The 26,525-nt window shown below is 38.0% G+C and overlaps 1 protein-coding gene across 4 annotated transcripts in view; it reads right to left on the bottom strand.

The window, feature by feature from the left end:
• LOC128702995 (cryptochrome-1) overlaps window positions 1-26,525 on the bottom strand; it is a 99,048-nt gene that overhangs the window by 15,607 nt on the left and 56,916 nt on the right. For 2 of the 4 annotated variants that reach the window (XR_008409188.2, XM_053797517.2), the window contains exons 3-7: window positions 16,713-16,855; window positions 15,541-15,725; window positions 12,981-13,210; window positions 7,143-7,310; window positions 2,730-2,870 (exon numbers count right to left, since the gene is read on the bottom strand). Coding sequence is in view for 3 of the 4 variants with exons in the window: in XM_053797517.2 (XP_053653492.2) it covers window positions 2,730-2,870; window positions 7,143-7,310; window positions 12,981-13,210; window positions 15,541-15,725; window positions 16,713-16,855 (867 nt within the window). In the remaining variant the exon portion in view is untranslated. Of the gene's footprint in view, window positions 1-2,729; window positions 2,871-7,142; window positions 7,311-12,980; window positions 13,211-15,540; window positions 15,726-16,712; window positions 16,856-24,134; window positions 24,382-26,525 lie in introns of those variants that run through there. The other 2 variants (XM_053797540.2, XM_053797549.2) reach the window with 2 other exon arrangements.

Here is a 26,525-nt window from a genome sequence, read left to right as displayed (position 1 = left end):
ATAAAACAAATTCCAACCACACAATAGAACAAAAAACTAATGTAAAAGACCTGGGAGTGATAATGTCAGAGGACGTCATTTCAAAGACCACAACATTGTATCAATCGCATCTGCTAGAAAAATGACAGGATGGATAATGAGAACCTTCAAAACCAGTGATGCCAAGCCCATGATGATGCTCTCCAGGTCGCTTGTTCTATCTAAGCTGGAATATTGCTGCACACTAAGAGCACCTTTCAAGGCAGGTGACATTGCTGACCTAGAAAATGTACAGAGAACCTTCACAGCACACGTAAGTGCGATAAAACACCTCAATTACAGGGAACGCTTGAAGTTCCTCAACCTGTACTCCCTAGAACACAGGTAGGAGAGATACATGATTATATGCACTCAAAAATCCTAGACGGATTAGTACCAAACTTGCACACGAAAATCACTCCCTGTGAAAGCAAAAGACTCGATAAATGCTACATCCCCCCAATGAAAAGCAGGGGTGCCACTAGCACGATAAGGCAACACAATAAGTGTGAGGGGGGCCCTAGATTGTTCAACTGCCTCCTAGCATACATAAGGAGGTTTACCAATAAATCCCTGGCTGTCTTCAAGAAGGCACTGGACAGGCACCTAAAGTCAATACCTGACCAGTTGAGCTGTGGTTCGTATATCAGGTTGTGTGCGGCCAACAGTAACAGCCTGGGTGATCAGGCCCACATCCACCATGTGGATGTGGGCCTGATCAACTGAAATCCTCTCCAGGCTTTCACCCACCATTGCAATATTGTACAACAAATCAAAAGAAACCAACAATTCCCAACAATGCTTAAGGCAGCAAGGGTTACCCCAATACACAAAGGAGAGACCCAACTGAAAAATTTATCCACAAGAGATTATATTCTTTTCTAGTGTCACTCAACATAGTCAATCTCTGCCAGTTTGGTTTCAGATCAAATAAAAGCACAAATGATGCAATTATAAAAATGCAAGACTTCATTTATGCAGCTCTTGAGAATGTTGTTAGGTAAGACACATATGCAACAGTTAGGTATCTTTATTTCGAAGCGTTTTGCCTATACAGTAGGCTTCTTCAGTCAAGTACAGAAAAGTTGATAGAAGAGACATGAAGACGATGTAATCAGTCCATCACCCTTGAAGTTTTGAGGTGGTCAGTCCCTCAGTCTGAAGAAGAGTACCGTTCCATAGTCTGAAACAATATGGAGTTGAAGTGACAAGATAGAGCCTTATATACCGCCAGGAGGTCAGATGTAGGCCACTAGTAGAGGTAAAAATGTAGTCGTTGGGAGGTCACATCCCTCTCAGATCCAGCCATTCTCACTAGTAGAAGTTGTCCAAGTTATTTTCTGTTCTGTACCAAGATACCATTGTGTCTGACAGAGTGAATATTAAAATGGTATAAAATACAGACAGGTTGTTAGGTAAGACACAAATGTTGCATATGTGTCTTACCTAACAACCTGTCGGTATTTTATACCATTTTAACATTCAGCTCTTGAGAATAATGAATGTCCACTAGGCCTCTTTACAGATCTTAAGAAAGTATTTGATATAGTAGACCACAATATCCTACACCTTAAACTTGAACATTATGGTATCAGAGGCCATGCACTTGCATATCTACAGTCCTACCCTAACAACAGACAATAATACATCTCCATCAAGGGCATAACCATGGTGATATCATACATCCCTGTCTAAGGCCTACTTTTATCAGGAAATAATATCCCTCCTCTCCTAACTACCCTAACCTGAGCCTCACTATCCTCATAAAAACTCTTGACAGCTTTAAGTAATCTACTACAAATTTTGTAACTTGCATCAATTGCCACATTGCTCCTCTATCCACCCTATCATATGTCTTTTCTAAATCTGAATATTGTTTGCTTATATGCTTTAATATAAATGCTTGGTCTACACATCCCCAACCCTTCCTAAAACTTCCTTGTTCGTCTGCAATCCTGCACTCTGTCATACACTTTACCTGGTATACTCAATAGGTTTATTTCACTATAATTCTTACAATCTATTATTCCCATTTTCTTTTTACAAAGGAACCATTCACACAACCACTGCTAAACCCTTGGTACCTTTTCCCTTTTATACATTTACTGAACATTTCTTTCTTGATCCCATGAAGCCCAACTGCTTTACCCCCTTTCATTCTACCCACTGCTTCATGCACCTCCCCCACACTCACACCTGACTCTTAATTTTTTTTCCTTAAAGATAAAATGCATTTCTATATATGGTGATTTAGTGTATACATAGTGGACTCAAAAACTATCAAGAAATGTGGAATTTTAACTTGACTCACAAAATCGTAATGACGTGATTGCAAACAAACCACACCACAGGCAGGGATAGAACCCGTGATCAGAGAGTCGGAGTTTTGAGACTCTCTCATCGCGGGTTCTATCCCCGCCCGTGGTATGGTTTGTTTTTATGTGGAATTTTACTTTAAACTGTTAATAAGGAGCTATACATGGCTGTTAAGTAAAATTGTTCCCTTATGTATCTTCAGTTACTAGGCAAAATTACACAAAGTAAATACAGTATCATACTGATTGTCATGCGTGTCATTCAACATTGTCTGAAGACACTCATTACAATGATACCCTTGACAAGCACAACCTTTCATAGAAATACTAATTTTTGAAAAGTACTGTAGATAAATTGATATTTTACATAAAAGTCTACCTGGGATGAACACACACCTTCATACCCTCTTCCCATGACACCCACAAATCACCACGAGTCAGGAAACAGGCAACAGCATGTCGAGCTACATTATGAATCCACCCTTCCTTCCGCAGCTGGGTCATAATGGCATCAACCCAGGGATAACCTGTTTGACCCTGAAGAAAAGTAAATTTTTAAGTATAAAAACATTTAACTACTAAACAATAAAACAGTATAGCTCATGTAGTAATCTGAAAGTTTTCAACACACTAAAATAAAATTTTAATGATTATAGTGCTCATAAAAATAATCTGGACCTGCCTCCATCATAAAAAACATAAAATGTACTTGATGCCATACTTCATCTGAATATTTCTTGGAGGTATCTGTCAACTCTGAGTTAATACAAAAGACTGCAGTATGTATCACTTCTCAGTGCACTTGCATGCAACAGTGAAATAAGGTGCTCTGTTGCTGTATTGCTCTACCCCAGTGCCAAGGATTGGGAGCAGTATCTAGTGGCATGTAATTTTGTGCCAAGTGGATAAATATGGGTGGTTCAAAGATGAATAGTGAGGGAAAAAGCCCATATATATACTGGCTTGGAGATAAGAAAAGGTTATCATAAAGAAAATCTGTTACTATACTGGATGAGCAAAGTCAAGAAGAATGGTGTTACTTGTTGTCACCTGTGGACTCACCAGACGTCAGTCCCACTACAAAACCTCGTACTGGATGGTCAGGGAGGGTGTTTAAACACACACAACATTCTATAAAAAGACCACATATGACTGCATCACAGATGAAAGAAGTGCATCCTGAAATCCTGAATGACCTCTCAATTCAACACAACCTGCTAAAGAACCTCTGTCTGCCACCGTTGTGCAGCAAGGAAACCCCTACTCACACCCGTATGAAGAAGGAATGCTTGAAGTTTGCCAGAAAATATTTGCATTGGAGTGTTGATAACTAAAAAATAATCATGTGGTCAGATGAATTCACATTTCAGTGTATTCAAAGTCATCAAAGCAGGTTGACCCTGCTTTGATGGGTCATACCTGCTTCATTAAGGTCATACCAGCTTCATTAGCAGGTATAACCCTGCATACTCAGTGAGCACCATAAAACACCAACAACCTGCCATGGTCTGAAGGTGCTTTAGTGGTTTACTTGTCCACAGGGGTTTGTACTTCCTTCTCCACAATGTTACAATGACATATGCCAATCACTACATCACCATTCTCAAGGTCTGCTTGCTGAATATTTTCAAAATTCATGGCTGCACCATGGCATCATAGCAGTACCCTCTATCACAAAGCCAAATAGTAACCAAGTGTCTTGAAATGAAAAGTAGTGAGGTTTTACAGTGGTCAAGAAATAGTCCAAACCTTAATCATATTGGAAATGCCTGAAATATGAAAAAGATGGAATCCTGAGACATGTCATTCATATCGTGTCTTCAGCAGATCAAGGGCATTTGGGTCAACCAGATGTCCAATGATTACTTCGGGAATCTGAGTGAAAGCATGCCCAAATGGCTTCAAATGGTCATCAAGGCCAAGGGGGAGATGACAAAATACAGTGGACCCCCGCATAGCGACCTTAATCCGTGCAAGAGGGCTGGCTGTTATGCGAAATGTTCGGTATGCGAATGAATTTTCCCCATAAGAAATAATGGAAATCAAATTAATCCGTGCAAGACACCCAAAAGTATGAAAAAAAATTTTTTACCACATGAAATATACATTTTCCTACACACAAAGAGAAGGATACATGCACAATAATAGAGTAGTACATGCACAATATATATTGTGCATGTACTACTCTACTAAATGAAGAATAAATGACACTTACCTTTATTGAAGATGCAGCAATGACTGATGAGACACTGTGTCCTGGGAGTGCCTTTTCCTCCTGAGTACTGTAGGTCCTGTTAGGTATTTTCTTCCAGAACATGCCTTATCACACTGTGTATGCCACTACGATTCTTAAATCTCTCAAACCAACCTTTGCTGGCTCTAAATTCACCAATATGAGCACTAGTTCCAGGCATTTTCCCTGTTCACCTGGGTGTTATTTGACTGGTGTGGGTTGCATCCTGGGAGACAAGATTAAGGACTCCAATGGAAATAAGTTAGACAGTCTTCGATGACACTGACTTTTTTGGGTTATCCTGGGTGGCTAACCCTCTGGGGTTAATTGTTTCTTGGTATTCTCAATAAGCCACACCAACAACGGTGGTACAGCAGCAGCAGCAGCTGACGGTGGTACAGCAGCAACAGACGATGCTACAGCAGCAACAGACGATGCTACAGCAGCAACAGACGATGCTACAGCAGCAACTGACGATGTTACAGCAGCAGCAGACGATGCTACAGCAGCAGCAGCAGCAGACGATGCTACAGCAGCAGCAGCAGCTGACGGTGGTACAACAGCAACAGACGATGCTACAGCAGCAACAGACGATGCTACAGCAGCAGCAGACGATGCTACAGCAGCAGCAGCAGCTGACGGTGGTACAGCAGCAACAGACGATGCTACAGCAGCAGCAGCAGCTGACGGTGGTACAGCAGCAACAGACGATGCTACAGCAGCAACAGACGATGCTACAGCAGCAGCAGACGATGCTACAGCAGCAGCAGACGATGCTACAGCAGCAGCAGACGATGCTACAGCAGCAGCAGACGGTACTACAGCAGCAGCAGCAGCAGCAGCTGACGGTGGTACAGCAGCAGCAGCAGCTGTACCACCAATAGTAGCGATAGTTGATTGGGGTTTATTATACAACCTGGCCAGCTCGGAGACACGCACTCCACTTTCATACTTATCAATGATCTTTTTCTTCATCTCCATAGTAATTCTCACCCTTACTGCTGTAGGGTTGGCACTAGAAGCTTTCTTGGGGCCCATGGTCACTTATTTTCCAGAAAAAATCACCAAAAACACTGTAATAATACGAAATGTTCCGATTGTATGCTTGGATGTTACCGCGGAAGCTGGCTGGTAAACAATGCCACCGGCGGAACATGTGAGTGTGGCTCAGGCCGCACATTGGACGCGTCTCGGACGAAGGGCGGTGAGCGGGTTTTTGGGCGGTATGCGAGGCAAAATTTTTGCGATCAAAGCGTCCGGTATGCGGATTGTACGGTATGCGATGTGTCCGGTATGTGGGGGTCCACTGTACTAAGTACAGTGGTACCCTGAGTTTCGGCCATAATTCATTCCAGAAGGCTGTTCGAGTGCCGTTACCAAACGAATTTGTTCCCATAAGGAATAATGTAAATTAGATTAGTCCATTTCAGACCCCCAAAAATACACTTACAAAAGCACTTACAATAATACACTTATAGAAGTGTTCAAGTTGGGAGCTGTACGAAACTCAGGGTACCACTGTACTACAGCTTTTGTTATATAAGCTTTATATTATTGCTTTTTAATAGTTTTTGTAATAATAAAGGGGAGGTCCAGTTAATTTTTGTTAGCATTTGAATTTAAGCTTTAACTGTAGTTGCTAACCAAAACTAAGCAGTTAATGGCAATTCATGAAAAATTACCCTACATTTCCCTACTTTATATGAATTTGCTGTTATGTGCTGTCCCAATACTAAAGATGTTCTATTTGTAACATGTATTTGCCATATGCGAGTGGGGCAATTCACAAATCATATTGAAGATTCTCATTACAGTAAGCTCTCATATAAAGCTCCTTTATATAGTGCAATTTTTGTAAATGGAAATGAAAATATACATCCAAAATTTCAATAATAACTCTACCATACACTTTATATGGTATACTCAACAGGCTTATTCCCCTATAATTTTTGTACTCTCTTTTGTCCCCCTTTCCTTTATACACTGGAACTATGCACTCTCTCTGACAATTCCTAGGTACCTTCCCTTCTTTCATACACATACTGAACAAATATACCAAACACTCCAAAAATATATCCCCACCTGCTTTTAACATTTCTGTCCTGATCCCATCAATTCCAGCTGCTTTATTCCCTTTCATTTTACTCACTGCCTCATGTGAAATTATGTGTGAATCTTTGAAACACAGCTGCTGTGAGTGTTTAAATTTAGAGAGCTATGTTGTTAAGAAAGCGAATTCTACTCCCATTATCACTAATGCAGAGATAACACATCTCTTGAGACAGGATGGCAAAACAATAAAATTCACCAACACTTACTCATTCACCAGAAGCATGCTGACACCACAGTTCAGATGACTCTGAACTGTAATATCCTCACCCACTTTTCAAGTGTAGGCACTGCATTTCCCACCTCCAGAACTCAGGTCTGGCTAACTAATTTATTTTCTGAATCCCTTCATAAAGGGTATCTTACTCACACTCCAACAGTATATTTACATAAAGCATATATATCAAGACAGTTCTAAAACTATTATAAAATATGCCAAGTGTCTGGTTGGCATTACCATTACTTACATTTGCCCATTTTGCAAGAGCTTCTGGGTTCTTATCCCATGGTATCTGAACACATATGGGGTTTCCTTCCATATGATCAAACTTGGGGTTGTTGGTTGCTGCAGTATAATAGAATTCTCGCCACAATAACTGACCATGCAGTGAAAGTGGTGGCGGAGACTTTCTGATCTGTTGAGTATTCAGAATTTACAAAGACTGTTTTCACAAATTCATAACTTTGTTTATTTGATATACATATTACGGAATGAATACGGCAAGGACATAGGTTGTAAAAAGTCATGAAAAAATTACTTGGGCTTTTTGAAAAAGCTGATATGTGACTTATTAATAAATACAGGGTTCATTCTTATTGATTCATAGCTCAATAAAATTCTTCCTGATTTTCAAGCAAATGATCAATAACTGCTGTAATATTCTGACTTGCTCTAAAGATTTTGCAGTAATTCCTATTCAAATGATAGAAAAAGCAAAGCTTTGCAGTCCTTTCTGAACCTGAGAATTTCTGAAGTTTTAATTACTTTCAAAGCAGCTGAGAAGTTGTGAACCACAGATAAAATCACTGCTGGAACAAGTAAAATTAATTCATAAATTCATACTATACTGAAAGACAATACTGCAATAATGAACTGTATACTGAAGTACTGTACATACATAAGACAGGTTTGATATATAGGTCACCCACTTAACAAACAAATTGCATTCCTAGTCTTTCAACATACAAACAAGTTCTTTCTTTCTTTCTTTCAACACACCGGCCGTATCCCACCAAGGCAGGGTGGCCCAAAAAGAAAAACGAAAGTTTCTCTTTTAAATTTAGTAATTTATACGGGAGAAGGGGTTACTAGCCCCTTGCTCCCGGCATTTTAGTCGCCTCTTACAACACGCATGGCTTACGGAGGAAGAATTCTGTTCCACTTCCCCATGGAGATAAGAGGAAATAAACAAGAACAAGAACTAGAAAGAAAATAGAAGAATACCCAGAGGGGTGTGTGTATATATATGCTTGTACATGTATGTGTAGTGTGACCTAAGTGCAAGTAGAAGTAGCAAGACATACCTGAAATCTTGCATGTTTATGAGACAGACAAAAGACACCAGCAATCCTACCATCATGTAAAACAATTACAGGTTTTCATTGTACACTCACTTGGCAGGACAGTAGTACCTCCCTGGGCAGTGCTATTTACCAACCTACTACCTAGGACAAACAAGTTGCTTGTACAAAAAATAATACAAAGAAGCTGTCATATCTGAGTGCCTCTGCAAAGACAGTGATTATGTATGAGTGATGGTGAAAGTGTTGAATGATGAAAGTATTTTCTTTTTTTTTTGGGCCACCCTGCCTTGGTGGGAAATGGCAGACTTGTTAAAAAAAAAAAAAACTTTAGGTCAATTACCACTCATCACTATGTGATAAGTGTCTTAAAACCCAAAATGGTAAGACTTGTTCCTCAGCTTTTTTTTTTTTTTTTTGGCTTTATGACCCTTTTGGGGTTGGCCCTTAATTTAATTATATTATTATTATCATCTGTCCTTCGTATGTACCCCTGGGCGTCTTCAAGAAGGCACTGGACAGGCACCTAAAGTCAGTACCTGACCAGCCTGGCTGTGGTTAGTTCATTGGGTTGTGTGCAGCCAACAGCAACAGGCTGGTTAATCAGGCCCTGATCCACCATGAGACCTGATCACAGACCGGGCCACAGGGGCATTGACCCCCAAAACCCTCTCTGGGTATACTCCAGGTATAACAACAATCCTTTATTTTTTAGCTGTTCTATCCTACCCCATCCTTTTCCTTCTCATCCCTGGCAGCCCTACTGCATAAGAAAACCAACAAGTTTCACTCATATTTATACCATAGCTCAGCAGTTTTAAAATTTTAATTGGTTCGTAAGTGCCTCATTTGTAAATGAGGACATTTGTAACTTGGAGCATTTTGTAAGCTGGGATCCTGTATTATACTATTTATAAAAGTAAAACACAGAAAATAGGCTAACTTTTTAAATTAATAAAATTCCTGAATGACTAAAGAGCAGCTTTTATTATGCTTTCATAAAATGCTTGTACAATATAATAATAATATAGCTTTATTTCTACAAGTACATGTACTGTACAAGGCATAGTTTCTTTTTCTGTCTCATAAACATGCTAAATAACAGGGATATCTTGCTACTCCTACTTACACTTTGGTCACACTTCACAGACACGCACATGCATATATATATACATACATCTAGGTTTTTCTCCTTCTTCTAAATAGCTCTTGTTCTTTATTTCTTCTATTGTCCATGGGGAAGTAGAAAAGAATCTTTCCTCCGTAAGCCATGCGTGTCGTATGAGGCGACTAAAATGCCGGGAGCAATGGGCTAGTAACCCCTTCTCCTGTAGACATTTACTAAAAAAGAGAAGAAGAAAAACTTTATAAAACTGGGATGCTTGAATGTGGTGCGGATGACAAGAAACAGATGATTGCTGATGTTATGAATGAAAAGAAGTTGGATGTCCTGGCCCTAAGCGAAACAAAGCTGAAGGGGGTAGGGGAGTTTCGGTGGAGGGAAATAAATGGGATTAAATCTGGAGTATCTGAGAGAGTTAGAGCAAAGGAAGGGGTAGCAGTAATGTTGAAGGATCAGTTATGGAAGGAGAAAAGAGAATATGAATGTGTAAATTCAAGAATTATGTGGATTAAAGTAAAGGTTGGATGCGAAAAGTGGGTCATAATAAGCGTGTATGCACCTGGAGAAGAGAGGAATGTAGAGGAGAGAGAGAGAGATTTTGGGAGATGTTAAGTGAATGTATAGGAGCCTTTGAACCGAGTGAAAGAGTAATTGTGGTAGGGGACCTGAATGCTAAAGTAGGAGAAACTTTTAGAGAGGGTGTGGTAGGTAAGTTTGGGGTGCCAGGTGTAAATGATAATGGGAGCCCTTTGATTGAACTTTGTATAGAAAGGGGTTTAGTTATAGGTAATACATATTTTAAGAAAAAGAGGATAAATAAGTATACAAGATATGATGTAGGGCGAAATGACAGTAGTTTGTTGGATTATGTATTGGTGGATAAAAGACTGTTGAGTAGACTTCAGGATGTACATGTTTATAGAGGGGCCACAGATATATCAGATCACTTTTTAGTTGTAGCTACACAGAGTAAAAGGAAGATGGAATACAAGGAGAATAGAAGCATCAGGGAAGAGAGAGGTGAAGGTTTATAAACTAAAAGAGGAGGCAGTTAGGGTAAGATATAAACAGCTATTGGAGGATAGATGGGCTAATGAGAGCATAGGCAATGGGGTCGAAGAGGTATGGGGTAGGTTCTAAAATGTAGTGTTAGTGTTCAGCAGAAGTTTGTGGTTACAGGAAAGTGGGTGCGGGAGGGAAGAGGAGCGATTGGTGGAATGATGATGTAAAGAGAGTAGTAAGGGAGAAAAAGTTAGCATATGAGAAGTTTTTACAAAGTAGAAGTGATGCAAGGAGGGAAGAGTATATGGAGAAAAAGAGAGAGGTTAAGAGAGTGGTGAAGCAATGTAAAAGAGAGCAAATGAGAGAGTGGGTGAGATGTTATCAACAAATTTTGTTGAAAATAAGAAAAAGTTTTGGAGTGAGATTAACAAGTTAAGGAAGCCTAGAGAACAAATGGATTTGTCAGTTAAAAATAGGAGTGGAGAGTTAGAGGTATTGGGAAGATGGAGGGAATATTTTGAGGAATTGTTAAATGTTGATGAAGATAGGGAAGCTGTGATTTCATGTATAGGGCAAGGAGGAGTAACATCTTGTAGGAGTGAGGAAGAGCCAGTTGTGAGTGTGGGGGAAGTTCGTGAGGCAGTAGGTAAAATGAAAGGGGGTAAGGCAGCCAGGATTGATGGGATAAAGACAGAAATGTTAAAAGCAGGTGGGGATATAGTTTTGGAGTGGTTGGTGCAATTATTTAATAAATGTATGGAAGAAGGTAAGGTACCTAGGGATTGGCAGACAGCATGCATAGTTCCTTTGTATAAAGGCAAAGGGGACAAAAGAGAGTGCAAAAATTATAGGGGGATAAGTCTGTTGAGTATACCTGGTAAAGTGTATGGTAGAGTTATTATTGAAAGAATTAAGAGTAAGACAGAGAATAGGATAGCAGATGAACAAGGAGGCTTTAGGAAAGGTAGGGGGTGTGTGGACCAGGTGTTTACAGTGAAACATATAAGTGAACAGTATTTAGATAAGGCTAAAGAGGTCTTTGTGGCATTTATGGATTTGGAAAAGGCGTATGACAGGGTGGATAGGGGGGCAATGTGGCAGATGTTGCAGGTGTATGGTGTAGGAGGTAGGTTACTGAAAGCAGAGAAGAGTTTTTACGAGGATAGTGAGGCTCAAGTTAGAGTATGTAGGAAAGAGGGAAATTATTTCCCAGTAAAAGTAGGCCTTAGACAAGGATGTGTGATGTCACCGTGGTTGTTTAATATATTTATAGATGGGGTTGTAAGAGAAGTAAATGCGAGGGTCTTGGCAAGAGGCATGGAGTTAAAAGATAAAGAATCACACATAAGGTGGGAGTTGTCACAGTTGCTCTTTGCTGATGACACTGTGCTCTTGGGAGATTCTGAAGAGAAGTTGCAGAGATTGGTGGATGAATTTGGTAGGGTGTGCAAAAGAAGAAAATTAAAAGTGAATACAGGAAAGAGTAAGGTTATGAGGATAACAAAAGATTAGGTGATGAAAGATTGGATATCAGATTGGAGGGAGAGAGTATGGAGGAGGTGAATGTATTCAGATATTTGGGAGTGGACGTGTCAGCGGATGGGTCTATGAAAGATGAGGTGAATCATAGAATTGATGAGGGGAAAGGGTGAGTGGTGCACTTAGGAGTCTGTGGAGACAAAGAACTTTGTCCTTGGAGGCAAAGAGGGGAATGTATGAGAGTATAGTTTTACCAACGCTCTTATATAGGTATGAAGCATGGGTGATGAATGTTGCAGCGAGGAGAAGGCTGGAGGCAGTGGAGATGTCATGTCTGAGGGCAATGTGTGGTGTGAATATAATGCAGAGAATTCGTAGTTTGGAAGTTAGGAGGAGGTGCGGGATTACCAAAACTGTTGTCCAGAGGGCTGAGGAAGGGTTGTTGAGGTGGTTCGGGCATGTAGAGAGAATGGAGCGAAACAGAGTGACTTCAAGAGTGTGTCAGTCTGTAGTGGAAGGAAGGCGGGGTAGGGGTCGGCCAAGGAAAGGTTGGAGGGAGGGGGTAAAGGAGGTTTTGTGTGCGAGGGGCTTGGACTTCCAGCAGGCATGCGTGAGCGTGTTTGATAGGAGTGAATGGAGACAAATGGTTTTTAATACTTGATGTGCTGTTGGAGTGTGAGCAAAGTAACATTTATGAAGGGGTTCAGGGAAACCGGCAGGCCGGACTTGAGTCCTGGAGATGGGAAGTACAGTGCCTGCACTCTGAAGGAGGGGTGTTAATGTTGCAGTTTAAAAACTGTAGTGTAAAGCACCCTTCTGGCAAGACAGTGATGGAGTGAATGATGGTGAAAGTTTTTCTTTTTCGGGCCACCCTGCCTTGGTGGGAATCGGCCAGTGTGATAATAAAAAAAAATAATAATAATAAAATGCTTGTACAATATAATAATAATATAGCTTTATTTCTACAAGTACATGTACTGTACAAGGCCTAGCTTACATCACTGACATACTACTATATAGAATGCTGCTTGTTATGCATAGCACTGCAGGCAAATTAGGTCAGTTTTGTCCCAGGATGCAACACACACCAGTTAACTAACACCCAGGTACCCACTTTATATTGATGGGTGAACATGGACAGCAGATGTCTTAAGGAACAATGTCACTTTCCACAACTTACCTTTCTGTAAAGGTCATTAAGTTCTGAAAAAAATCTTCGACAAGACAGACAGCCAAATCTGAGGTATGGTGACAGCCCAGTGCGAGACGAGTATAAGGATTGAGGAGTCATCTTGGGTCTACCAAAAGAGGCTACCCAGGCCTTACGCTCTAGATGATGCTCTAATCTGGCCAGGGCTTCACTCTCCCCACCTTTCCAACCTGTTTGATGTAGTGACTCTGTGTCAAAGCCTAAAAAAATAATAAAGACATATGTAAGAAAAGGATAAATGCAGCACATTTTTCTTAGCTATTTCACAAATATTAATTTAGATTTCATATTAGCAAGAATACAATAAAAAATTTATTTCTTTATGAGGTACAAATAAAGTAGTAATAAAACATTAGTAGGTGCAAACTAATTCTAAGTCTTAAATGTTACTTAAGATTTAGAGAGATTATTAAGATTTCTTATGAAATTAACTACAATTATGAATACAAAAAGGTAACTAATGACAAATGGTCAATTGCAAACTGATTCAATGATCTTCATTTTTGTGGAGTGACTGAATAGAGATAGTGAAGATACAGCAAGTTACTTAGTTACAACAGAAATACAATGGGACAAGATATGTTACCAATTATGTATGGGAGTTGAAGGAAGGATGGAAGAAAAACTGGGACAGAATTGGATGAAAGCTGGTTTTGATTGACACTGCGTATGTATTGCTGTTACAACTACGTTAGGAAGATGAGGTGCTTTTTAACAATAGCTTTGAATCGATTGGCAGGCAGAGGACCTTTTGATGCTTCAAGCATTGAGTTCCAGATCTTACAGCAGATGAAGTATCAAAAGCTATTCACTAAACTCACACTATTTTTTTTAAATTTTATAACAATAGCAAGTTATAAAGATTGTGAAAATTTCAATGCTCTTCCTTCTTTCCCCTAGTTCCCTAACCCTATAAGCACACACACATGCATGCACACATGACAAGTGTCCGACAGATCGTAACTAACACAAACTATAGAGGCAGTCTATTGACAAATGTCTTAGACAAACAACACTCACTCACTCACTCTTTCTATTAAGGTGATAAAACCATTATATGTGAACACAAAAACTGCTGTGTACATATGTACAACTTTTATTTTAAATTAAAGCTCAAATTAAAATAAAAACAAATTATCAATATATTTCATCCTTGTCAAAATGAAACTATAAATTTAGACAATAAGATGTATTGTACAATATTAAATAGTAATCATCATAAGTGCTACTTAAATTATCACCAACATATTTCTATTGCATAAATCATATTCTAGCCTTAATGGAAAAATGATGGTTTAAAACACTGACACAGTGGTAGACACACACACACATGCAGTATAATACCTGGAGTTTACCTGGAGAGAGTTCCGGTAAACTCCAGGTATTATACTGCATGTGTGTGTGTCTACCACTGTGTCAGTGTTTTAAACCATCATTTTTCCATTAAGGCTAGAATATGATTTATGCAACAGATTTAACAGAACAATTAGAAAATGAACTTGCACCTCTCTTGAACTTTAATGGTTTACTTTTAGAGGTCCCTGGCTCAATGGTTTCACTGGGGATACTTATTATATCATTTGCATTCTTCTCAAGGCTTTGATCATCCGAGTAGGTTTTCTTAGCAAATTCGTTAAATTTTTTCAATTTTTTTTCGAGTCTTCAAATCTTTAAAATGATTTTTTTTCATTGTAACTTCTGTTTCTTATTCCCCTTGTATTCTTTTGCTTCCTCAAACTCCTTCCAGTCTATAGTTTCTTATCTGCATTTACTTGTCATCATAATCTTGAGCTGACATCTTCACTGCCAAAAACAGACTGCCTGACTGTTCCCTTTTGAATGGAATCTTTATGCTTTATTGATTTAACAAGTTTTAACATGAATGCCTTCACTCTGGGCTTCAATTATATGTAGCTTGTCTCAAGATGCAGTATGTTCTTTGTATGTATATGGATTTACTTAGAATCTTAAGAAAATTTTGTCTGACATGTCCTTACATATTAAATGATTTGTAGTGCATACCATCAATATTGTTTTAATAATCAGACACATCACTGTTACTCTTATAAGGCATGTATGGTATTAGAAATACCATACAGTATGCAATGAAGAAGGCATGTGAAAGCACAGTACATAACTGTACTCTGAAGTGGTGTGCACAGTCAGAAAAAAATTCAATTAACTTGTTATATCAAGTATAATTATGTCAATATATATAAGTAAAGGTAAGCTAAAAAAAAACATTACCAGTACAATATAAAAGCATTAATTAAGTAAAATATAAAATGAAAACATGAAGAAAACTCAAAATAACAATAAAAGACTTAAAAAAAAAAATTACTGAAGATTAAAAACCTAGGTGGATGGCATTTAAAAATCTGTTAACAAGTTATGATTTTATGAAGTTCTACATGGAGTGAAACTGTCTATTTAAATGTTTGCTCTGCAATGAGTATATTCTTCCTTAATGTTGCAGGTTTCTTTTAATCAGAAATCCTAAGCTGATACTGAACTGACATTAAAGACTTACCAAGTTCCTCCAGAGTGGGAACCCCATATTTCTCATCATGGTCATCAGAAATAGGGGTACATTTATTCTCCAGGTCATCAAGAGTGATTGTGCTTTGAGGTAGAGGAGGCAGATCCATGCTCATCAAGATATTTTGGAATGCTTTGTATGTGAGAGGAGGTTTTCCACCATTTTTGTCGATAATTCTACATTAGTAGAAAAGAAAAAATAACATTTAATAACTGACTGCATACAGCACAAAATTGATTTGAATGTATGTTAATTCTTATAGCTATGATTTGGTAAACACAGTGCTATTACAGTATTGCTAAATAGTGTATGTCCAAGAGTCAACCTAAAACTGATTTCAGAATTTTATTTTCCCACAGGCCAAATTTTTCACTAAACTCTTCTTTTTCTGGGCACAGAAACATACCACCTAGATAGCAACAGATTATCAATCTGGTAGGTTAAACCCATTTTTGTCAAATGTCATGTTATACTGTAAAGCAACAATTAACATTTCTCTTATTACTGCTGATCATTAGTCATGGAAGATTTATTATTATAATAAAAAAGAAGGACTAAACCACAAGGGCTATACAGCACTGTAGGCATGGAAGAAAAAGGAATAAAAAGATACTGTATATAGGATAGAATGTAAAACATGTTGGCTTTATATACAATGGATTTTAATGAAGGTAAACTTTTGAGAAATGAGATGCATCCCAAAATTTAAGAGCACTCTTCATGTATAGGCAAATGAAAGTCTAAAAGTGAGCAGCCAATAGAAGACAGAAATGCAAAGACAAAATACAATACAAGACTTGTTCATGACTGTTTATCCCATCAATGTAGTTTCCTTGATGACGGTGAGGGGCACTTGAGCCAAGAAATTGAACCTGCCTTCCCCTTAGAACGTGACTGCTTCCAATGCCCCCAGGTGCTGTATGACCCCTATGGGTGTAGCACTCCTCCAAGAATGTAATAATAATAATAATAATAAAATAATAATAAAATAATAATAATAATAAAATAATAATAATAAAATAATAATAATAATAAAATAATAATAATAAAATAATAATAATAATAAAATAATAATAATAATAATAAAATAATAATAATAAAATAATAATAATAATAATAATAATAACTGAAATAGTATAAATGTTGCTGGTATTCATACTTACTTTTCTGGCTTGTAGAGTGTATGGGATGTCTTGACAATAACATTAATGCCCATCTCACGAGCAATGGCTACAATGTTAGCATCACGTGCCTTGCCAAATGGCTCAGGGTCCTTTTCAAAAGTTAAACATGTTGTGCCCCACTCCTGTAATATGAAAAACAATTAAAACACTTGTAGCATTATGAGAGAATGAAGTAATCTCAGTAGTCATTATCATTTTCTACACCAACAATGATATCACCTCACTAATGTTAATATGAAAAATTAAAAATAAAACACTGCAAGGATGAAATGCACAATTAAAGTGATTATGCATTAAATCTTAGTTATATTCTTGTAACTGTTTGCAGGTACGTATAAAACATTTCTGTAACAGATTAGATAAGTGCCCTTAATACATATATACGTGTGGTACATATAGTGTACGTTACTATTATATTGTGCATAATTATTTTTATTATTTTTCATCACTAGCTAATGCCAACTACCTCCAATACTCTATACTTCTTTCTTACTGCTATTAATTGCTCATAATTTTAAACTACAAGTCAAATCTTACTCCAAATTAATAATATTCATTATTCTTACCTGTCCATTTAATTTTGTTTATCACTACTTGTTTTTTTAGTCACTTTTCATTGTGTATGCAATTAGTGTATATTCCAATTACTTTTTTGCAAGTACCAAAACTATCTTTTGCTAGCTAGTACCAACTACCTCATTTTTTTTTACTTTTATTGTGCAATAAACTGCTCAATTTATTTAATATTACAAATCAGATCTTACTCCTAAACCAATATTATTTCATAGTGACCACCTGTCCATTTAACTTTGTTTACCATTACTTAATTTTAGTCCCTTATATATTTTCTCCTTTATTTTAGCTTTATATAACTACCCTAGTTTATATATTCACAATTGTTAAAATAATCAAGGTGCTATTCTCAGGTGCTAAAGTAGAATAAGTTCACAATTTTGCCATTATATTCCAAAGCTCATTATTTGATTACCACTTTATTGTTCACCACAACTTATATTAGTCCCTTTTATATTATTATTTTATACTATAATTCTAACTTTAAAGAATTACCTTTATAGTACTACCTACTATCATATTCCCAAGCTCCATTATTTGATCATCACTATATTTGTATTAGTCCCTTTTATATTGTCTCCTTTATTTTAGCTTAAAAAAAAAAAAAAAAAAAAAAAAAAAAAAAAAAAACAACCTTAGCTCATTATTTTACATTTGTTAAATAATTCAGGTGCTATTTTTTAGCTTAAGACTATTTACTTTGTTTTATACTTAATTCTAACTATAGATTCACTACAAATCTTATGATTACAAGCATTGATCCTGATACCAATCTCTTATTTAATGACTTAAATGAATCAAACAGTTACTGTAATTACTACACTGCAGAACAATCAAAGGCACTTCTCAGTGCCAACAACAACATAACTATCTTTAACTACAATATCAGATCTTTAAGCAAGCATTACGATGACCTCATAGCATTACTAAATTCCTTACATGCCAATATGTCCATCATTACACTAACTGAAACCTGGCTAAAGCCTGATAGTACAGATGTCTATGCCATTCCTGGTTACACAGCCATACACAACTGTAGGCCAGACCAACAAGGGGGTGGCACAGCCATATACTACTCAGACCAACTAGAATGTATCACTAATACTTGCACAAGGGATGAACATGGGGAATATATAATAGCCAAATTCAAATCCAAATACCTACAAAAACCTCTCACATTGATAAACATCTACAGAGTTCCACAGTCAAACATTAGCCAATTTAGTCAAAACCTAGGAAGTATGATAACTGATGCACGCATGAACAAAGATCACTTACTACTCTCAGGTGACTTCAATATAAATCTCCTGCAAGACCAGGACCCACACGTTACTGAATTCACAAACACAATGAGTAACTGTATGTTGCTACCAACAGTAACAAAACCTACAAGAGTTACAGAGACTAGTGTTTCCCTACTTGACCACATCTGGACCAACACCATATCCCCTTTAAAATCAGGCATAATTACAGATAATACCACAGACCACTACCCGACTTTCCTCATAACAACTCTTGGTAAATTACCCCAAGACACTACTAAAGTCACCTTCAGACTTCACAATGAGGCAGCCATTAATAACTTCACAACAGCAGTAGCAAACATTGACTGGCACACTGAGCTAGAAATCTATACAGATATTGACGAATGTATTAATAATTTTCTAAAAAAGACCCAATACCTCTATAACAAGCACTGCCCTAAAAAAACTAAACAGATGACAGCTAAGAGACTGAACAGTCCCTGGCTAACACCCAGCATTCTCAAATCCATAAATACAAAACACCAATATGAAAAACAGTACAGAATGGGTCACATAACCAGAGACCAAACAAAACGTTACTCGTCAATCCTAACCAGCCTGATAAGAAGGGCAAAAAAATTGTATTATGAGAACAGATTATCCAACTTACGAGGTGATATAAAAAAGACCTGGAAAACCCTATCAGAAATTCTAGGAACAAAAAAGATATCACGAAATAGCGAAATAAAATTAGCAAAATCAGATGAACCCCAACTCCCACCAACAGAAACAGCAAACAGACTCAATGATTTCTTCTCCACTATAGGACAAAACCTTGCCAATAAAATCCCAAGCTCAGATACCCCACCAAATGACTACCTCACCGGCAACTACCCGAACACACTGTTCCTAGCTCCGACTAACCCATACGAAGTCTCCCTTATTATCAACACACTAAAAAACAAGGCAGGAGATTTAAATACCTTACCACCCTTTATATACAAAAAAGTGTCACAAGTGCTATCACCAATCATTGCAACACTCTTTAACAAATCCATTGAATCCTCCACCTTCCCTACAGTACTCAAAATAGCAAGGGTCACCCCGATCCACAAAGGAGGAGACCAAACAGAGTTGAATAACTATAGGCCAATATCCAACTTACACCCTCTCTCAAAAATCTTCGAAAAATTAATTCATAAACGAATCTACTCCTACCTTATCTCCCAAAACATACTCAACCCCTGCCAATTTGGATTCAGGCCTAATAAAAATACTAATGATGCTATTATACACATGCTAGAACATATATACACTGCAATAGAGAAAAAAGAAGTCCCACTGGGGATCTTCATTGACTTACGTAAAGCTTTTGATACAGTTGACCATGACTTGCTCCACGTAAAATTGTCACACTATGGTATAAGAGGGCACTCCCTCAACTACCTCAAGTCATACCTCAGCAACAGAAGCCAATATGTGTATGCAAATGGGGCAAACTCCTCTGCACAACCAATTACAGTTGGTGTCCCACAGGGAAGTGTCCTTGGCCCTCTTCTCTTTCTCCTATACATAAATGACCTACCAAATGCTTCGCAATTACTCAAACCCACACTATTTGCAGATGACACTACATACGTCTTCTCCCACCCGAGCCCAGTCACGCTAGCCAATACTGTAAATACCGAATTACAGAAAATATCTACCTGGATGAGAACTAACAAACTTACACTAAACATTGACAAAACCTACTTCATTCAGTTTGGTAACAGAGCTACAGATGTCCCTCTTAACATAATGATAAACGGATCACCTATCACAAAGCTAACAGAGGGAAAATTCTTAGGAATCCACCTTGATAATAGACTCAAATTTCATACACATATACAACAAATTTCTAAGAAAATTTCCAAGACTGTAGGCATACTATCGAAGATACGGTACTATGCTCCACAGTCAGCCCTCCTGGCCCTATATCACTCTCTTATTTACCCCTATCTCACCTATGGAATTTGTGCATGGGGCTCAACAACAAGTAACCATCTCAGACCACTAATTACCCAACAAAAGGCTGCAGTTAGAATGATAACAAATTCTCACTATAGGCAGCACACTCCACCAATATTCAATACACTAAACCTCCTCACCATACAAAACATCCATACTTACTACTGCACCTATTACATACATAGAACACTTAACTCTGATATTAACCCTCCCCTCAAACATCTCCTTGCCAACCTCAACAGAACACATGACCATAACACAAGGCACAGATCACTCTTTGATGTTCCTCGTGTCCATCTCACACTATGTAAAAACTCAATGCACATAAAAGGCCCTAAAATCTGGAATTCATTACCTGTAAATATAAAAGAAACACTACCTGTTTATAAATTCAAGTCTCTTCTCAAAGATCACTTACTCACCCAAAACCAAATAAATACTGAATAACTGAACCTTATAAATTGTATATCTTAAATGTTTCTCACAATTATATCACATAAATGTTAAACCTAAAACCCAATCTAACTTTATTATTTTTTAAATACACTACCTAACAGAATACTCCATTCTACTGAATGTACAACAATGCATACAACCATATGACCTGTCTTTGTAATACTCACTTGTGCTTTATAGTAACCTGTTTACATTAATGTTTTATCACTGATTTCATCATTGCTTAGTTAATCTTAAGTTAATTTTAAGCCAGCCCGTAATGCTATGCATAGTATAAGTGGCTTTGGCATACTGCTCTTACCTGTATTTGTTGTACCTCTGTATGTGTGCTCAAATTTTTAAATAAATAAATAAATAAAATAAATAAATAAAATGGTTCGATTATGTGGACTGGGTAAAGGAAAGTCACATAGACAATAATGGAGTATAATTATAACGGAATATATGGGAAGCACCAGGCCCACCCTGCCTCTCTGCACTCTATCTTAAGACTGACTCACCAGTGAAGCCTAGGGGTGAGCGGCGTTCAAAAACATGCTATAGTCAGCAGCAACATGAATAACAGTCAGTGATTCACGCAGACGGTTGGTAATGAGTCATACTATTGGTAACTGGTAACCGGTACTACTGGGAACTGATACTACTGAGAGCTCGGCGACGCTAACGTATGTCGTCCCGACATACAGCTAATACTAACTAGAGATGGCAGGCATAGCCTAGGGGTGAGCGGCGTTCAAAAACATGCTATAGTCAGCAGCAACGTGAATAACAGTCAGTGATTCACGCACAGTTGGTAGTGAGTCATACTACTGGTAACTGGTTACTGGTAACTGGTTACTGGTAACTGGTACTACTGGGAACTGATACTACTGAGAATTGTGTTGTTTCTTAGCGTGCTCATGACGCCCTTACTATTCATTGGGGGGATGTTGCACCATCTGCCAAGTCTTTTGCTTTTGTAGGGAGTGATTTTTGTGTGTAGATTTAGGACTAGTCCCTATAAGATTTTCCAAGTGTGTATTGTCATGTATCTTTCTCGCTTGGGTTCCATGGAGTACAGGTCAAGGGACTTCAACCGTTCAGAGCAATATATACAGAGAAAGCTCTCTGTATATATTCTCCAGGTCTGCAATTTCGCCTACCTTGAAAAGGGCTAGGAAACAAATTATCACTTAAATCAAAGGAAATGCTAATCTTGGTCCTTAGATGACAGTCACCCAAACAGTCCCAACCCTTCAACTTTTATAACATTATCATTTTTATTTTTTTTAAATTCTATTTCTGATCATGGGGAAGTGCTGAACCCCTGAACCTAGTTAGAGCCAAGGAAGGGGAGGGTAAATACAGTTCCTTAAATCAAGAACCCCTCACCAACATCAAGATACCTCTCTAGAGGGGGGGATTTTACGTTAAAGTATTTAAGACCGCTTGCCTTTACATAATGAATGTGTTCTAATAAACACGTTTAGTAGTGTAAATGCAGTGCTACCCATAACTACTGTTAAGATGTTAAATTCTTTAAATATTATGGATCACTTGATACCCACCACAAGTGAAGAGGAGGCTGGTGTTTGGTGAATATGTTGAGTGACAGATCTAGGCTAGGAATACATCATCGTAATCACCATATGTCAAACACTCCTCCTTTCATTCACTCCCTCTGAGTCACACTTTCCTTCACTCTTAATCTCTCACTAGTAATCACACTTTTTTAGGAGAGAAGTAAATAATGAAAATAATTGTTATAGAAATGCAGTTAGAAGCCTGAGTAGATCTATAATCCACTATGATAACATGAACATAGATAAGTATGTTTATGGAGCAACTTGCAATGTGAACAGACTGGAGTTACCTGGAGAGAGTTCCGGGGGTCAACGCCCCCGCGGCCCGGTCTGTGACCAGGCCTCCTGGTGGATCAGAGCCTGATCAACCAGGCTGTTACTGTTGGCTGCACGCAAACCAACGTACGAGCCACAGCCCGGCTGGTCAGGAACCGACTTTAGGTGCTTGTCCAGTGCCAGCTTGAAGACTGCCAGGGGTCTGTTGGTAATCCCCCTTATGTATGCTGGGAGGCAGTTGAACAGTCTCGGGCCCCTGACACTTATTGTATGGTCTCTTAACGTGCTAGTGACACACCTGCTTTTCATTGGGGGATGTTGCATCGTCTGCCAAGTCTTTTGCTTTCGTAGTGAGTGATTTTCGTGTGCAAGTTCGGTACTAGTCCCTCTAGGATTTTCCAGGTGTATATAATCATGTATCTCTCCCGCCTGCGTTCCAGGGAATACAGGTTTAGGAACCTCAAGCGCTCCCAGTAATTGAGGTGTTTTATCTCCGTTATGCGCGCCGTGAAGGTTCTCTGTACATTTTCTAGGTCAGCAATTTCACCTGCCTTGAAAGGTGATGTAGTGATGTAGTGGCCAGGCTTAGACTTGGTTACAAGTACTTCTGGCAGTTTGGGAGACACACAGATGATGATCAAACTAAATGTAAATTATGTGATCAGGCATATGGTCACTGTCTTGAACACTGTGTGCTTAATTGTCCACTTATTGAGGAATACAGAGACAGACAGTATAACAACCTATGTGGCATGTCAAGATATCTTATTAATGAAAATAAGATACCAGATATACTAAGCAAATTTCCTAAATTTGCTTGTAACAGATAATTGAACTATAGATATGTAGATATAAATCCATATGTATTCCTGTTAACCCTTTGGGGCCTAGTTCCTAGTTTCTGTAATCACAATTTTACTACATGTAAACCAAACAATAACCAAATTTCTGTAAACTCAGCATTGTAATCCTTTTGTATCCATATGCTCTTGTGCTACCGTCCACAGGATGGATATGGGGTGCACAATAAACTAGCTACTTCGGTGGCAAAATGTAAATCTACTATCAAAGATAGGATACTATGTTCCACAATCAGCTCTCCTTGCACTTTATCACTCACTCATCTACCGTTTTCTCACCTATGGAATTTGTGCATGGTGATCAACAACATTAAATCACCTATGACCACTAATAACCCAGCAAAAGGCTGCAGTCAGAATGATAACAAATTCCCACTTCAGACAGCATACTCCACCAATATTCAAAAGTCTAAAACTACTCACCGTAAAGAACATCCATACTTATTCTTGCGCCTACTACATACATAGAACACTATACTCAAACATACACCCTTCGCTCAAACTTCTCACCAACCTTAACAGGACGTATGACCATAACACAGGACACAGATCACTTTTTGATGTACACCGTGTCCACATCACACTATGTAAGAACTCTATGCACATAAAGGGCCCCAAAATTTGGAATTCATTACCAGTAAATACTAAAGTAACCCGGTCTGGAGGCCTTTGTTGTATTTTTTTGGGTCCAATTTCAATGAAAGTTTGTCCTGTGATTTAAAAAAGCAGTCTGCATCCTACACACTTGCTTGTATTGACTTCATGTTGCAAAATTGCAAGATATTGCAAAATTTAATTTGTTCATAAAACCCTCATTGGCCTACAAAATTGTTAAGATGTACAATGTTCTAGTCAACATTAGATTTAAGATAAAAAGTTAGATTATCTAAATTTCAAAGTTTTTTTGCGAAGAATGTCAATAGATTGCATTATAAAAAAAATGATTTTTTTTTTAGGAGTTTTTTGGGAGAATAAGAGTCAATAAAAACAAAATGGTAAAACATGACTTAAGAAATCGTAATGACACGATTGCAAATAAACCATACCCCCGGCCGGGATTGAACCCGCGGTCATAGAGTCTCAAAACTCTATGACCGCGGGTTCAATCCCGGCCGGGGGTATGGTTTATTTGCAATCGTGTCATTACGATTTCTTAAGTCATGTTGACGGCAGTGAAGGGACTTGAGCTAGAGTTCGTCACGGCCACGCTAGCTGGAGATTCGTCTGTAAAAACTTGCATTTGTGGTCACAGAGGTGCCTGTGCTAACTTTCCTATGGTGTAGAAATATACCTAGTTGGATGAATCTTATTGTGGCTAGCTGGTCTAGTGGCTAACGCGACGGGCTGGAGTTTTGAGACTCTATGACCGCGGGTTCAATCCCGGCCGGGGGTATGGTTTATGGTAAAACATACTCCAAATCACCTCTGAAGATTAATAGAACCCTCATTCATCAATAATGTGTGAAAAAATCATGACACTCCTATTATTACTCTTTGAAAAAAAATTAAACAAATGTCAATAACTTATTCCTGAGTTATTAATATTTTTGTTTCTATAAAACTCTATGGACATGGCGCACCAAATCTGAACATGTTGCAAACCCCTATCGCTGTTGACAACCCAGCGGCAACTGAGCAGCAACAACTCTGTGCTCTTCACTTTAGTCCTCACAGAACTTGCCATATTAAGTATTTAGAATGAAACAGTCATAACATTAGTAATTTTTGGAGTCAAAAAAAAAAAAAAAAAAAAACACTAATTGCCAACATGTCCTCTTGATGATAGCAAAAACATAAAAATTACATTTTTGAAAAAAATATACTTAGAAATATGATAGAAACAAGCTGATTGCATCAACATGTTGCCAGAATTTTGCACTATTTTATGGTAAGAAAACCTTAATTTCCATAATTTTTCAACTTCAATTTTAAAATCCCTTAAGACTCTTCTCAAAAACCATCTACTCACCCTAGTCATTACTTAAATTTGCCTTACACCATATTGTATCATTCTCATGCTGTAAACTACTTTTTCACCAACGCTCAATATTACATTCTAATAATATAACTTAAATATTTATTATTGATATACACAACCTACAAAATACTTTCAAATTGTCCCAGTGTAATATCCCCAGATTGTAACTTGAGTTAACTTACTGTCTGCTTTAAATAAAAAACAGATGTACAACTTAAACTATGATCAATTTCTCAAGTATTAAGTAGTCTGTAAGCCATTAATTTAGTCTGCCCATAATGCCGTGGCATGATAGTGGGTCTCTTTGTATTGTAAACTCATTATTGTAACTTCAGAATCTCAATGTAAACTTGCAAATAAACAAAAATTGAATTGTATTGTATTGTATTCAAAGTTTTACAAATAAACCAATATCTTGGGCCTTTAGTATTTTTATGGAGGAGCCTGGGCACAGTTGTCACCCCTCAGTCATTGAAAACCACTGATACTGCCCCACAGTAACGCAACTGCGAAAAACTCTAGACCAGCGTGGCCCTGATGATGTGGTTCTGGAACTTGAGCTCTGCTTTAATTTCATTCCAACAATTCTCAATGGGAATCGGGTCAGGGTTGTTTCCTAGCCACTGGGTAACACTGATATTGTCTTCCTGCAACTATTTCTTGACATGTGATATATGGCACGGGGCACTGTCTTGCATAAAGTGTCCTGAGCACATCTATTGTATGCACAGACCTGCATATGATGCTGGGTCTCATGCAACCATATTTACATGAAAGTGCTAAACCCATAAGGGTCACAAAGAGGTCGAGTTTCAGCACCAGACTGCTAGCCGCTA

The sequence above is a fragment of the Cherax quadricarinatus genome, chromosome 37, assembly GCF_038502225.1.
Source record: "Cherax quadricarinatus isolate ZL_2023a chromosome 37, ASM3850222v1, whole genome shotgun sequence".
Taxonomy (NCBI): Eukaryota; Metazoa; Arthropoda; class Malacostraca; order Decapoda; family Parastacidae; genus Cherax; species Cherax quadricarinatus.
This window is presented reverse-complemented; position numbering and strand designations above follow the sequence as displayed.